The following is a 15722-nucleotide window of genomic DNA, read 5'->3' on the forward strand; positions in this document are numbered from 1 at the left end:
CAGAGTGACTCATATGTCGCCTCTTTCTTCAGAAGGTGCATCTTAAAGTGACCAGGCAGTCAGGGTGGACACTCAGGACACCCAGACAGCAGAGTTGTGTGAATTGGCAGGAAGAAAGTGGGTCACAGTGTGGCCCCCTGGGGAGAGGGGGAAAGGAGAATTGTCCCTAAATGTGACAATATACCAACAAACCCCAGGTTCCTATTTTTGAAGCATTTATTATCACTGTTTGCTGACACACTCACAGAGGGCTGCCACGGCTTACTTGACTGCAGCGTGACAAGAGCAGGGACATAATGGTGCTCCCCTGCCGTGTCCTCCAGGACTGCGGGAGCACCAGGAAGATGCCCGTGTCCTGCTGTGTGTCCTCTCCTGCACCTGGCGCTGGTCACAAGGAGTCCTGGGTCACCTACAGAGGCCCTCTGTGCGGCGCTGCTGCTCTGCCACCCCCGTTCCAGGTGGCTCCAGAGGACTCCAAAAAATAACTCGCCAGCCCCTCACGTGGCTGCATCTTCCACGTGGGTCCTTCTTCCAATATTTCCCTTTTCTAAGGGGCAATGGGGATGGTGGCCATTAGCCAAAACCACACATTCTGATGGATTCCAGACTGCCCTGTATCTCTGGGTCACTCGCTACCACCCTTAAACCCAGGCAAGAGGGACCTTTTCCCAGGGCCTGTGCTTTAGAGGTCCTGCCCCCTCCCTCCTCTCTCCTCCCAGGACAAGGAGTCAGTGTGACTGAGGGGACTTCTTCCCCTCCAGGAGCCTGTGCCCTGTCCTTCCAAGCTTTGCTTGAACTATCCAGAATCATGAACTTCCTGCTGACTGGCCCTGAGCCCACTCCCAGGCCCTGTCCTGGGGAGGGAGAGCCAGGCGTCCAGGGCACACACTCCTGGGCCAGGATGGAGCTGATGGTAAAAAGGAAGGGGCACGGTGGGGGCTGGCGCCTCCCTTCCCACGTCACTGTCTGTGAGCAGTCTGTATTCCCACTTCCCAGACTGTTATGAAGGTACCTTTGTCAAGGTAGAAGAAGAGAACGTACTTTACTTAATAGTTTATTAGCTTGACTTATTACAGCATTTAAGTATTTAGCCACTGGTATGTGGGCTGCCTCTTGTACCTGGGCCTTGCAGATCTTAGGTGTGGGCCTGGGCCCAGTAGCTCATTCCCAGAGGCCCTGGAGGCAGCCAGGACATGTCTGAAGCCACAGCATATTTCTGCTCAAGTGCTCAGTCCCACCGCCTCCTACATACACCTTGTGTTCACGTGTGTGCACGGGGTGTCATCCCCAGGACACGGACAGGTGAGCTTGCTCGTGCTTTCCTGGTGGATTGCTGATGGTGGTAAGTGGCAGAAGACCAAAACCTAAATGCATTAAGTATTTGGTAAATCCAAGTCCAAGGTTTCACTTGATTGGGGACTCATAGTTGTCTCTCAGCTCTGCTCACCTCCACATCCACAATTCCACAGACAAGCCCCACTCTTTCCTCATGAGCACAGTACAGCTGCTGTAGCTCCAGACCTCACTTCCCGCCATGTTCAGCAAAGAGGGAACAAATGTGCCCCTTTCTCAGTCTCCTGGGGACTCATGGCATCTATCAGCTCTGAGGGGTCACATAACCATCCTCTACATCAATGGCCATGGACTCAAGGAAGTCAGTGAGTGGTCAGCTTGGGTTCTAGTCACATGCTCTACACCTGTGGGCTGAGAGATGCAGGCTCCAGGGTGAACTAGGGACAGCTTCCAGAAGAAAGGGGGTGGCCCCTGATTGGCCATCTCCCCAGAGTGACCCTGAGACGTCTGCTAACCCCAGATGAGTGCGAAGCACCTGCTATCTCTCCTGCCCGAGACCCTGGGCCTCCTCCAAGACCACAGACTGTTGGGAGGCAGGACTCAGCATTCATTCCACACCTGGATGTTGACTCAGCACTGCAGATACAGCAACACACAGCACACAGCCCTCACCACTTTAGAACTCATGTTCTAGTGGAAAAAGAAAGTCAACAAGTAAACAAGACTTTTGGTGGTGTTTAATAAGGAGAAAGATAAAACAGGGTGTGGGGCTTAGGGTATGTGGTGAGACAGGGGTCTCTATGATGCATCAGGCAGTGATGGCCCCCCTGATAAGATACAGAGACACAGAGACCTGCAGGAGGGGAGGAAGGGAGTCACAAGAATATCCGAGGGAAAAAAATTCCAGCCAGAGAGGGCAGCACGTGCAAGGGTCCTGAGGCAGGAGTGCATTTAGTGTGTTTGAGGAGCATCTCAGAGGCCAGTGGGGTTTGAGTGCTGCAAGGGAGGAAAAGAAGGAGGGAAGCAGAGTCAGAAGAGTTCTGGTGGTGGGGACAAGGGCAGGGAGGGGCTGCCACAAATAGGGCCTCTTTGGGCACTAAAAGGACCGTGGCTGTTACCCTGAGATGGGTGCCCCTGAAGCAGAGGAGTGAGATATCTCCCTGATACTGTGAAAGGCTCTCTGGTTGCTGAGCCAAGCTCCGAAGAGGCAGGAGGGAAGATGACTGGGGGACTTCTGCAGTGATCCCAGCAAAAGGTGATAGTAGCGTGGACCAAGGCAGGGGGCTGAGTATGGCAAGAAGTGCTCAGATTGTGATACGTTTCGAAGGTGGAGCAATGGGAGTTGTTGATGGGTTAAAATGTGGGATGTGAGAGAACGAGAGGAGTTAAGACAAAGTCAAGGTTTGGGGCATAAAGGCCTGGGACAACAGAGCTGCCGTGTACCGAGGTGGGGAGGCTGGGGGAGAGAGGCTCGTGCTTCGATGTGTTAGGTCTGAGATGCGTCACAACACCCAGACAGCGATGCTGAGTGAGAGGCGGGATGTGCAGGTCAGATTTTAGGGACAAGGTTAGGGCTGGAGGGTGAACCTTTAAGTCATCACCCAGTTGACATTTGTTTCTCGAGTTCCCTGGGCCTACTCCAGAACAGGACCTGGCATAGAGCTTATGACACTAATCACAACAACGATACCATCCAAGGTGACAACCGTTTCTTTGTCATGAGTGCTACATTAGGACCGTGCACTATGCTCTGGTCTCATGCACATCACCTCCTTCCACCTCACTCCAGTCCCAGGAGGTCGGGACTGTTAGCACCCCCACTTTCAGATGAGGACACTGACATGCAGAGACATCGTCCATCCGTCGTCCATCCTCCCAGGGTGGCGCTGTTTGTCCCATGTGTTTACAGGTTCATCAGAATCACTGACCCTCATCATACCCACAGCCCCCTTGCTGACCATGTGCTGCTCTCACTCTGTTGCAGCCTGTGACCAGCTGGCGCTGGGCGTGGTGGCGATCTTTGGGCCATCGCAGGGCTCCTGCACCAATGCCGTCCAGTCCATCTGCAATGCCCTGGAGGTGCCCCACATCCAGCTGCGCTGGAAGCACCACCCGCTGGACAACAAGGACACGTTCTATGTGAACCTCTACCCCGATTACGCCTCTCTCAGCCACGCCATCCTCGACCTGGTGCAGTACCTCAAGTGGCGGTCAGCCACTGTGGTCTATGATGACAGTACAGGTAGGTGGCTGGACCTGGCCTGGCTGGGGCAGGGCAAGGGGGGAAGAGACCCAGGATCGGGCTTTTGTCTGTTTGTCCAACACAACTGCCCCTGGGGAAAGGGCTGTGCCCCACACCCCAGCTTCACCCAGTCACACCAACAGTCCTCCCTGTGCCTGCTCACACTCTATACCCACCCGCCCTGCTCACACCTCTCCCAACCCCACCTCGCCTGGCAGCTGCTTCACACCTTCTCTTACTCCCACTATCACCCCCAGCAAGCTCTGCATCTCGGAGGAGCTCAGGTAAAGAGGCACTGCCTCTATGAAGCTATGTGCAGAGAACTGATGGGCACCAATAACTCACAAGGCCAGGCAGGCTGGAATGGGTAGTGGGGAGAAGAGCCAGGGAAGGTTATGACCACTGCCGGACACCGCCTGCAGGGGGCAGCACACAGTCAGGAGGACTGTGGACCAGCTGGGTCCGCAGGACCAGCTCAGACCCAGCGAGTCCTCTACGTGACCGGCAAGGATCATAACTTCTGTATTCCTATGTTAAAAAAACACACTGTTACCTACTAAGAACCATGTGGTGCAAGTGTGAGCTAATTTAATGCCACATAAATCTCATCACAACTCTATGGAGTGACGAATTAGAAATCAGGAACATGTGGCTCAGAGTGGCCACGTCCTGCCCACTGTCACCCAGCTGGTGAACGTCACACACCTACAGGCCTGTGGGGTTCCTCTCAGCCAGCGTGGGGCTGTTCTTCTCCTCCTCTTTCTTTCCAAAGACTCATGTCCCAAGACATTTCTTAGTCCGGCCTCTTAACAGAGAGTGACCTTGGCAAGTCACTTAACCCATCTAGCCTGGCTCTTCCCACGTGTCAAGAGCTGCCACATCCAGCTCGATGAAGAGCCCTCCAGCTCTCAGCTGCCTGTGATTCAATGTCAGCTCTTGATTACATCCTAATGGGCAGTGGAAATGGTAGGGAGAGACTCCCGCAGAAAGGACAATGGAAAGTTGTTGATTTAACTTGGGCTTCTGCAAGCATCTGTTGAGTTCTTGCTATACCCAAAGCACCAGACAAAAGGTCCTTGATTCAAGCAGGGACCCCTCCCCTCCTAAGGCCCCCCAGCAGGAGGGCTGTGCCGTCGAGGAGTGCTCCCGCCAACCCACCAGCCACCCCTGTGTTCCTGCAGCACTGCAGAGCCGTCGTCCTAACAGACCACTAGGAAGGACAGGCTCTCTGGGAGCCCGTTCCTGCTTCCAGATCGGGAGCTTTCAGTGCCTCCAGGGTTTAGTACTGGGACGCCAGGGACAGTGTAGATGTTTTTAAATGTTGGCTGCATGGAAATGAATAGGAATGGACTGAAGGCAATTGAAAATCAAGTTGAGTTAAACTCTAATTCAATATTGCAGGAAAGAGTATGAGGGTGAAGAGATGAAGATGTTGTTACCCTGTCTTCTTTGGAGAAGTTAATCATATATATTATAAGGGAGTGGGCACCTGCCCGGGGGGTCATGGGTAATTCTAGGCCATTAGAGCCACGGATAAAGTGACATGTACAAACAATCCCAGCTGGAAGACTCGGGGAGAGTCAGCTCTGTAGCCTTTGCTAGTCTGAGCTGATTTACCAGAGGAGGAGAGATCTGAGCGGAGCCTCGAGGATGGGTGGAGGGGGAGAGGCGTCATGAGGGCATGGTCGGTGCAGGAACAGCCCGAGCAACAACAAGTAGGTGGGACCTTATATGGCCCAGGACAGCCTAGGTAGGGCAGGGGAGTCAAGTATGGACGATGGAAGGAAAAGACAAGCAGGTACAGCTGGCCGTTCAGGATCTCTGATGTCCAGCCTCAGAGTTTAGATTTGATCTTTCAAGTCAAGTGTCTGAGAAACATTGAGCATTGAGTATCATTGAGCAAAAAAGCAGAATAATCAGAGCAGAGTTTTAGAACATGGTTCTGAGAGCAGTTGATACACAAGGAGGATGGGAAGGAAATGCTGGAGCAAGAAGACTGCAGCACAAGGGGCCGTGTTGGTCCAGGTAGGAACAAAGGGGGCCTGAACTTGAGGAGTGAGTTGCTTGGAAGCACAGTCAGGACCAAAATGGAAGAGAAGAAATGGATGCAAGCTGGGTAATGTTGAAAATAAATAACTGGAAAGTCATGGGTTCAGAACCATCAAAACAGATGCTGGTATAAACCACTGCCTGGATGGGCTGGGGCCTCCCGTCTGGATCGGGGTGCAGGGAATGGCTTTGCAGAGAAAAGGATGCTGCAGGATGGCAGTGGGTACCACCTAGAGAAACAGCCAAGCTGATGCTAAGGTCTGGAGCTTTCTTCTCTGTGCTCTGACTGTATGTACGTGTCACTAGGTTCCTAGCTCTGATGGCCTGGAATTATCAGTGACCCCAGAGTAGACACCACTCCCCTAGAGTTCTATTCACGTCTCAAAAGGAGATGGGATAAAAAACATCTTCATTTCTTCACCCTTACCAATGCCCAACACATTGTTTCCTTAATCTTTAATAGATTTTAATTCAACTTGATTCTCAGTGCAACTCGATTCAGTTCAATACACATTTAAAAACCTAGGAGAGTCAACAGGGGCTTGGGTTTGATGGGGGAAGACAAATGGTGCTGGGGATTAAGGGCTGGATTCAGTCAAACAACAATATAACAGATGAATAGTGGGTAGGAAGAAGTGTGCCCCTACAATCAGGGCATTTCAAGGGCAGGACAACTTGTGGGTCATCAAACCCATGGAGTGGGAAGTGATCCATGGTGGGCTTTGGTTGGGTTGCTTTGGGGGTTGTGTCCATTTGGATATTTCGACTGAAAATAACAGACAACCCAACTTAAAGTAACTTGAACAGTTGTCACTTAGTCACCTCCCTGACAAGAAATCTGGGGGTACGGAAGCCTTTCTAGGGTGAGGTCAGCATCTCTACAAAGTCAAGGTGCTGGGCTGGTGTTGCCACTGCTCTTTTGGCTTTTCCCTCATAGTCACAACAGGGCTGCTGCAGCTCCGAGCTCGTAGTAGGCAGCATACAGGAGGTGGGGGGGGCCAAAAATTTTTTCTTAATATGACTCATGCCTCTTATCAGAGAGAAAAATGTCTCAGAACCTTCTGGATGACAGTCCTGTATAGCTCCCTGGGTCCATGCCTAGTATTCTAGACACTATCAAATGTGGATGGGATTGGCGCCTACCATTCATGAGTCATCTCTTGAGGTTGGCACATTGTCATCCAAACATCACAGTTCTTTTCGAATGCTCGAAGGAGTTGCATCCGTTATCTCTTTCTAAAATAATGCTACATAACAGGCTTGGCACCTGTAGCACACGGTGCCGGCCACATACACCCTGGCTGGTGGGTTTGAACCCAACCTGGGTCAGCTAAACAACAATGACAAGTGTAACAAAAAATAGCCGGGTGTTGTGGTGAGCGCCTATAGTCCCAGCTACTTGGGAGGCTGAGGCAAGAGAATTGCTTGAGCCCAAGAGTTTGAGGTTGCTGTGAGCTGTGACAACACAGCACTCTACCGAGGGCAACATAGTGAGACTCTGTCTCAAAAAACAACAATAATAATAATAATAATAATAATGCGACATAACAAACCACCCCCAAATTTCAGTAGCTTAAAATACTAAGCACCCATTTAGCTCACACATATGCAGGTCAGCAATTTGCTGAGCTTGGCTAGGCAATTTTTCTGGGCTCCACTGGCCCACTCATCCACTTGGGGGTTGGCCGGCTACTGGTTGATCTAGGCTGACCTTGACTGGGATGACAGGCAGAACTCGGCTCTCCTCTGCATGGCTCTCATCCTCCAGCAGGCTAGCCCAGGCACATCATCATGATAATGGGAGTGCAAGAGAAAAACATGCAGGTCCATTTCAGTAGTCTGCCCTACGTCATGCTTGCTAACATCCCCCACTAGCCCAAACGAGTCACATGGTTAAACCCAGTTGGAAAGCACTGTAGTTACATGGTGAAGGGTGTGGATATAAAGAGGAGTGAAGAACTGGGGTCATTGTGGCAATCTACCCCAGGAGGAATGGCTGCTAGAGGCAACCAGTGTTTGCACTATGAGCTTTGCACGTCTCCACCTTCCTAATCTAATTTGCACACAAAGGGAAACTCATATCCAGGATGAAAGAAGAGGTTTTAAATAACATGGGGGGGCAGGCACCCAGCTGAGGAGCCAAACAGTACCTGGGACAGCTGGATGCTGGAGGAGAGGCCACTGGGGCCTTCTTGTCTAATTATGAGTCCATGGTTAGGATGCTGCAAAACCTTGGGAGGGTCAGTTAACCTCTGCGGTCCTCAGTTTCTTTATCTGTAATATTGGAATGAAAATCCTTATTCCATATGCCTTCTAGGATTGGGAGATGGTTAAATAGGGTAATGAATGCAGAAGTGCTTTGTGAGTGAAAAGCATGATTCCAACACCCATGATTCACTGCAGATATTTTAAGAGAGATTGATTAGGGAAGCAGCCAGGAAGGAAAGCTCATCTCAGGCGAGCAAAGAGAGAGCCTAGTCCTTGGCTGGGGTGGGCCGAGAGGAGCCTCTGGTCTCCTTTGGGAATAACACTGATGGGAAGGAGGCCTGACATTTGCTGCTGGAAAATGTGGGTCACCATGCGTTACATGGGGTGATGTGCTTGGCTGACAAGAAGGCCCCAGTGGTCTCTGCTCCAGCATCCAGCCCGTCCCAGTCCTCATGTCCTGGGTCTCCAGAGCCCACGTGTCTGGTAATGCTGCACACGAGCCTGAAAACTAAGCAAACTGCATGCTGGGCCACTCGGAGTAACAAGAGCAAAAGGGCATCATTTACCCGAATCAAAAATGTCTGAGATTCTTTGGAAGGGGCCAGGCTGGGGTGTGTGTTTGGGGGAGCCCATGGCCTCTCCCTCCTTTGCTAAGGTTGGCTGATGTCCTCTTCCTGCTCCCCATCAAGCCTGGTGCTGGGAGGCCCCAGGCCCCTGTTTGATCCAGAGCCCTCTCCCAGTCCTTGTACCTGGGTCAGGGACTGTTCAGTGGGCCAGGGGTTCCTGGTGCCAATAGCCACGGCAAAGCTTATTTGGGAGCTCTCTGGGATGCATAGGTTCCAAGCATGCGTCTCTGTCCTCCCACACAGAGTGGAATAATAGACACCAATCAGATCGCTTTCCTGATGTCCAGCTCTTAGAATTGGGAATGAAAGTGGAACAGACTCAGAAGCGTGGATTGGAGATTGTTTTGGAAACTGTGGCTCTCTGTTGGAAGGCATCTGAAGTGGGCTGAATGGGGTGGGGACTCTTTCTAGGTAAGGGGACACTGTAACAGTTGATTGTAAAATTTAATCTAGTGCAAACTAGCTCAGTCAAACCATCCATTAATCAATAAAAGGGTCTGGGGATTTGCTGGCTGCCTTTACTGGAAAGTTCAGGGGTAGTGTTAGCTTCAGGTACTGTTTGATCCAGAGGCTCAAATACGTACCATCAGGACTTCTTTTCTGCAGGCAGTCCCTGAGTTAGGAATGAGATAAGTTCTGCAGGTTTATTCTTAAGTTAAATTTACATCAAAATATAAATTTAGAGTGGCACCTGTGTCTCAAAGGAGTAGGGCACTGGCCCCTTATACAGAAGGTGGCGGGTTCAAACGCAGCCCCAGTCAAAAAAAAATATATATATATATATACACACATATATAAATGTATATTTATATTTTGTACCTCTTATCTAATAATCTCCATTTGTAAGTCTGAGTCCTACATCAATCAAGTGTTTGTAACTCAGAGACCGCCTGTCCTTGTCCTCTCTGACTCCTGCCCTGTTGGGATCCTTCCCAATTGTATGTGATGACCCTCAGAATGACATCCTCCCCATTTGAAGCTGAATGTTAAATGGGCTATTTCTGACCCTCTTTGTGTGCCATTTGTTCCAGCACAGTTTCTGGGAGTCACTGTCACAGGACCACCTGTGTTACCATGTCTTCATCTCTAAGTTAGTACCTGCTCCTGGAGGGATGTATTGACTGGCCAGGCTGGGCCCAGTGCATTGCCAGTACTGGGGGTGTAGATCCCTCCTGAGTCACATAAATGGAGAGTAGGGCAGGAGTTGTTCCCTAAAGGAAAATCACGGTGCTGCTAGTGGGGTGATCAAACAGGCTGTGTGAACACTGAGCCCTGAGTGGGGGTGGAGGAGGGCATGTCCTGCTTAGGACCTGTTCCCAGTGAGGATGGAGACGTGTAGAGAGCAGAAAGCAGCCTTGCTCCCAGGCTGCGTAGAGAGAGGTGGCAAGAATGGACCTTGAAGTGGGGACAGAAATGGACTTAATTAGACCTAAGCAAGCTATTTGTCTCCAGGAAGTGACATTCAGTTTTCCCTGGAAGTCCCTAGATTAAGTGGCTTTACAAAATGCTAACCAAGGTGGAGGTTAGATTTTTCAGTGTGGAGAGAAAAAAAAACCAGTAAGTCAGTCCAATTATGGAAACTTTTGTTGAGTTACTCCCCTAAGTGCCAAGCCCCATGCCAAGGGAGAATGGGGACCTAGCCCCCAATATCAGAGTGTTCACAGCAGGATGAGGGGAGAGAGATGAGGCCAGAGGAGAAAGAGGAGGATAGTGCTGAGAGAGGAGGCCACCAAGCAGGGGGGTCGTCTGGGGAGGGGCATCTTTGCTGAACAGTACAACAGGAGGAAGGCTTCATGGAGGAGGTGACTGCATTAGATCTGGAAGATTGGATAAGGTTTCCCAAGGCAGCTGCACTTGGTGCAAGGAGACACAAATACCACCTGGTCTTACCTAGTCCAAGGGTTGGTACCAGTTAGTACAGTTGGGCTGGAACTGCCTCTTGTGCCCGCATCCTGGAGGTGTTTAGGGAAATCATGCCCCATGTTTCACGATGTTGGGGGGAGGCAGACGAAGGGTGGCCTTCGGTTCAAGCTCTGCAAGTGTCTACACCCGTTCTGTGCCAGAGCAGAGCAGGTGGTGTGGACAGTGGGAATTTGCCGTTTGTGCCTATTTTTGAATAGGCATATGTGTGTTCATGTATCTGCTTGTACACAGGCCTTAATCTGCATGTACACACACGTGTTTATAAGCACAGGTCCCATCGGTATCAACATGCATGGGCGTGGACCGTGTGTGTATGGGCACACACATCTCTCAGACCTTGGCCGTGCACAGACATATACCTGCGTCTGTGTGCGGCTGCAGACCTATGACCAAGGCACATGTGTGCACACGTGTCTGGGTGGATGCCTGTGGCTGTGTGTCCATGCGTGTACACCTGTGTCTTTGTGCCCTGTGGCCCTAGGGCTCATCCGGCTGCAGGAGCTCATCATGGCCCCATCCAGATACAACATCCGCCTGAAGATCCGCCAGCTCCCCATTGACTCTGACGACTCCCGGCCGCTGCTCAAGGAGATGAAGCGGGGCCGGGAATTCCGCATCATCTTCGACTGCAGCCACACCATGGCAGCCCAGATCCTCAGGCAGGTGCGTGAGCGCCGCCCGCCACCTCTCCTACCTCCTCTTTCCCAGATTTAGGCGACGCCACCAGAACTAAGCGTGGCTCCTAGCCCTGCCACTCTCTGGCTGTGTGACCTTGGGTGCTTCCTTTGCCTCTCTGAGCCTCATTTTCACTAGCAGCACAAAGAGTGCAGTGGTCTTGATGCTCCAAGTCAGGGTGAGGGTGGGTAACCTGCCCCAGCCGGGCCTGACACGTGGAGAGTGGTGAGTAGACACCAGTTTCCGTCCCAAGCTCTGTGCAGATACCCGAAGCCACGCAGGAGCAGAACCTTCAGGAAGCACAGAGAGGCCTGGGATCCTCAGGCACAGCCCCCAAAACGCCTCATGGCCTCTGCCAGTGACTAATTCCCTGTAGCCCACGGCGTTTGGTGTTACTCTCCTATTACTGGGAGGTTTATCAAGTCTCCTTATACCATCTGCTCACTCTATGGTGACAAAGGGGAGGAGAATGGCTCTCAGGCTGGGATGGGCCTCCATTCTGAACATAGCTCAGCATGGCATTCTGGGGACAAGAGCCAAGCTCCACCGGCCACCTAAGAAAATAAATAGCAAAATCGCCTGCAACCCCCTCTGAGGGTGCCACAGCTGAAACCAAAAACACTGATCTGAGCCTGCGCTTTGTGTAAAAGGCAATTATGTCACCCCAGAAGGCACGCTGGTGACTGGAAGAGTCATTCTGCAGGGCTTTGACACATAACCAAGCAAGGCCCAGGTAGCAAGTAGGGGACTTATGTGTGTAGGGGGAGACTTGATGAGCTGGGGCCAGGGGCCTTGAGGGGCTTAAGTCCCGTTCTCAAGGTGGGCCCCATAAGGGATGCTTAAGCCCAGTGGCAGCCTCTGTCCCCACAAAGGAGGCTTCTTTGCACAGTGGCTGAAAGTCTCCTTTGATACTGAATTTGGCTTCTACTCTTCCATGTAGTATGATTCTGGAGCAAGGGCCCCAGAGTCCTTCCCCTCCTCTGTAGGTGAGGTTAATAATCCCCACCTCCTGCAGTACTGGGGGCTTCTGGGAGAGGGGGGAAGTGTTTATCCCAGTGCTGAGCAAACAGTCAACACTGGGTATGGGGCATCTTCAAAGCCACCATTGAGGAAACACAAACCCCCTAAATCACTTCATCCTCATCCTCCCAGTCAACCATGCCCAGCACGTGAAACAGAGTAGTAGTGACAGGTGTGACCTAGGTTCACAGAGCAGTTCCTCCACCCCAGGTACATGTCACTGTTCTTTCCACCACCCTGGGAGATAGGGAGGATGATTGTGTCCATTTTACAGGCAGGGAAACTGAGGTTCAAGGGGAAAGCAATGGACGCAAGGTCATCCAGGCAGGGAGTGTAAATTTATCCCTAGGTCTGTCTGATTGGAACACTTCTAGAATTAGAAATGAAGATTGTGTGCTTAGCTAAGCTGAGAAAGTTAAGCCTATCTCTTACTGCAGGACTTCTCTGAGCCTTTAAGGTGCTACCATGGGCTGTGAGTCCCCAAGGTAGGAGGGAATGCATAGTATTTGCAAAGAGGACTTGACCCAGTGACATTTTCCCCCAGAGCACTCTGTGGATCCAGCATTCTGAAGAATTCTGTAGAAAATGAATTATAGTCATTAGTATTACAGATTACAGGCTTCTAATAAAACACATAGTCTTTGTCCAATGTAGACTCCAGGATGGTAAATAATAATAATTCCACAGCAGCCATGTCACCCGCTCTGTGGTCAGCCAAGACTGGAGAAGGTTCAGACCCAGGACAGACCCCCACCCCCAGCCTGTCTGGGCTGTGGGGGGCAGGGTGTACTCTCTCCGGAGCCAGCACACCGTGAGCTCAGCCGAGTGGGGGCCCGAGCCCTCGAGAAGGCATCTCGTGCTGATTCCGTCAGCATTTCTCTAAGCGTGGCAAGCTCAGAGACGCTTACTATAAAGAGACAACCGGACCCCACCCGGCCCTGCAGAATTTGGAAACTGGGGAGAATGTGACCCAAAAATCTGCATTTTAATCTGTCCCGGGTGATTTTGCTGCACACTCCAATGTGAAATTGACTGCTGTCACTAGCCAGTAATTGTCACTATTTGGAGGTGGCCTCAGAGAACATCCCACTCCACATGGCCAACCTCCCCCAACCCACTGCCAGTCTTGTCCTATCCCCCTTCCCCCAGCACCACCCTATCCTCACCCCTGGGGCAGGGAGGAGGAGGGGGCTGCCTGAGTATCCCTGCAGACTGCTGACACTCTGCTCTCCTGCAGGCCATGGCCATGGGCATGATGACTGAGTACTACCACTTCATCTTCACCACTCTGGTAACGTACCCCTGGGAGCTGGCACGGGGAGGGGTTGGGACTCCCTTGGGTCAAGGTCACCGTGGCTGGGCTTGAGCCATCTTGCTGCAGCTAGAGGATATCCAGAGTGGACTTGTTTCCTAAGGCTGCAGGTGCAGCCCCAGGTGAGAGCACAAAGATGGCTGCGTGTCCCACCAACCTTTGAGAAGCAGCATGATGTTGTAATCGAGGGCAGAGACTATGGAGGCAATTATGAGCAAAGGTCTTCTGTTCCCTGGCTGTGGGAGCTTGGGCAAGTCACTTAACTTCCTGCCTCAGTTTCTTCCTCTGCACAATGGATTTCTACCTCCTAGGACTATCATGAGTACTAAACGAGTTAATAAGGACCGAGAGAGGCAGTGCCTAGTCTGGGCAGAGCTGTAGAAGTGTTAGTTATTATTACTACCATGACCCTCGCTCCCTAGCCCACGCTTCCCCACACACGTCTCAGGCCTCACAGAAATTGCCGCTTCAGACTCTTCCAACATCCATCCTGACGTCTGCCCACTCACTGTCAGCCAGGCCAGCCCACCTACAGGCTCCAGATGGGTCTTGTCCAAACTCCAAGAACATTTAGGGCCATTTAAACCCATTAGGATAATTAGCTGCGGCCTGAGATCAGCAGAATAAAGAGATCCCCGTGCCAAAGGGGCACCAACACCCAGCCACCCTGCCTTGGAGCCAGACAACCTCAGACCTCACTGGGACTATCGTTCCACCCATCCCAGGTCTGGGGTGAGTGACATCCTCACTGACCATCCTCTGGCTCAGATAAGCCTCCTGCAGACTGCATGGGCCCAGCTGCTGCAGAGCTGTGGGTCTCCAGCTGTGTTCATTCATTTGCTTATCCAGCACCCAGTTAGGGTGCCTTACCCACTGCCCAGGAGATGCTAAATGCTCAAGCCTGGTGGAAGGTGGGAATTTAGAGGCAATCTTTACAGGAAAGCAGATACTTGAATGGGGCTGGGAAGGATTAGAAGTTCACCAAGGGAGAGGGGGAAGGGTATTCCATGTAGAAGGAACAGCATGATCAAGGCCAAGAGGCAGGTGAGCTCCTCGGTGATGTGCTGGCGCTGGCTGGTTGTATACATCTCTAAGTCCACATCATGTCAGTACCTTGAAATTGCCATGTTGGGAGCGCTTACATCACAGAAGCTGGCAGGTGTCACGAATAAACCCCTCGCTGCCATGAGAGATGGATATTAACCATGTAGCCTCCCTACACCCCAGCCTCTGTACCCTGTGCCCATGGCAGAACTCAGGCCCTCCATGTTTTTTCAGACCAAGGCACCTGCCAGGAACCTCATGGGGAGAAAGAGATCCTGGAAGCTGGTGACTGAGACCTTCTCCCCCAAATCCCTTCTGGATTTCTGCTTCTCTCTGCCATGCTGTGTCCTGGAAAGTCGATAGAGGCTTAGGATGAGGCTCTCCCCCTGCCCAGAGCTGAGAGCAAGGGAAGGGGAGAAAGACTGGGAAGGTGGGGCAGGGCACATTCCATGGGCCCTCTCCTATCCCCCCCTGGGATCCTAGCATGCTGAAACCAACTTCTGGGCCCTGGGGGGTTACAGCCAGCCCTGCATCAGCTCAGCAGGTGCTTCTTGGGCTTTCATCCCACTGGCTCATCTCCCTAGAGCCTTGGTGCCCTGGGTTGCTGTAACAAAGCCCTGGAGGCTGTAATACGAAGGCACCAGGGAGGGCTAGGGAGCACTGGGGAGGCAGGCTAACCTTCAGGGCCTGTGCTGTTGCTGCAGACTCTGCCCCCACACACTGCTTCGCGGCACAGTGGAGAGAGCAGGCCTCGGAGGCAGACAGGGAAGAATGGCAGTATCTGGCAGTTTCTGCTCCACCACCTCTTAGCCTGCCTCCCTGGGGCTGCTTCCTTGTCTATAAAGTGGATTAAGCCTTCTGTGATCCTTCTGGGCCCCATATCCCCCATTTGGCCTCTCTTGATTGTAAGGGAATGCAGTAGGTAACTTCATGTCATCAGGGAGTCCTAGAATAAACCACAAGGGCAGACACAGAGGGTAGTTCTGGATCCGGAGCAACTTTAGAACTCTCAAGGATTGTGGTTCTCACCCTGGGTCTGCTCCCTGTCCCTCCCCCTGCTCTCTCTGCCCCCTGGAAGCTTCAGCACATGGGAGCATCAAACCACAGACCATTCATTTCTCCCCTGCCTCTTTCCACCTCCGCCCTCACTGAGTATCACCCACTTTCCCAGGTGGAATTGCTGCCTGGCCAAGCACCAGTGAGTGTTTCTCCATGGGGGCACTATACGCATTTGGGGCTGGACAGGTCATCTTTCCAGAATGTCCTGCCCACCATGGAATCTTTAGCTTCCCTGATCCCCACTCACTAATCTCCAATCTTGGTGACAAAT

General features: G+C 52.0%; 1 protein-coding gene across 1 annotated transcript in view; it reads left to right on the forward strand.

The window, feature by feature from the left end:
• GRIK3 (glutamate ionotropic receptor kainate type subunit 3) overlaps window positions 1-15722 on the forward strand; it is a 217971-nt gene that overhangs the window by 140308 nt on the left and 61941 nt on the right. The window contains exons 3-5 of the mRNA XM_003788164.3: window positions 3278-3535; window positions 10823-11004; window positions 13274-13327. Of these exons, the coding sequence (XP_003788212.1) occupies window positions 3278-3535; window positions 10823-11004; window positions 13274-13327 (494 nt within the window). The remainder of the gene's footprint in view (window positions 1-3277; window positions 3536-10822; window positions 11005-13273; window positions 13328-15722) is intronic.

Source organism: Otolemur garnettii, unplaced genomic scaffold (genome assembly GCF_000181295.1).
Source record: "Otolemur garnettii isolate 467f Iridium unplaced genomic scaffold, OtoGar3 scaffold00025, whole genome shotgun sequence".
NCBI classification, from domain to species: domain Eukaryota; kingdom Metazoa; phylum Chordata; class Mammalia; order Primates; family Galagidae; genus Otolemur; species Otolemur garnettii.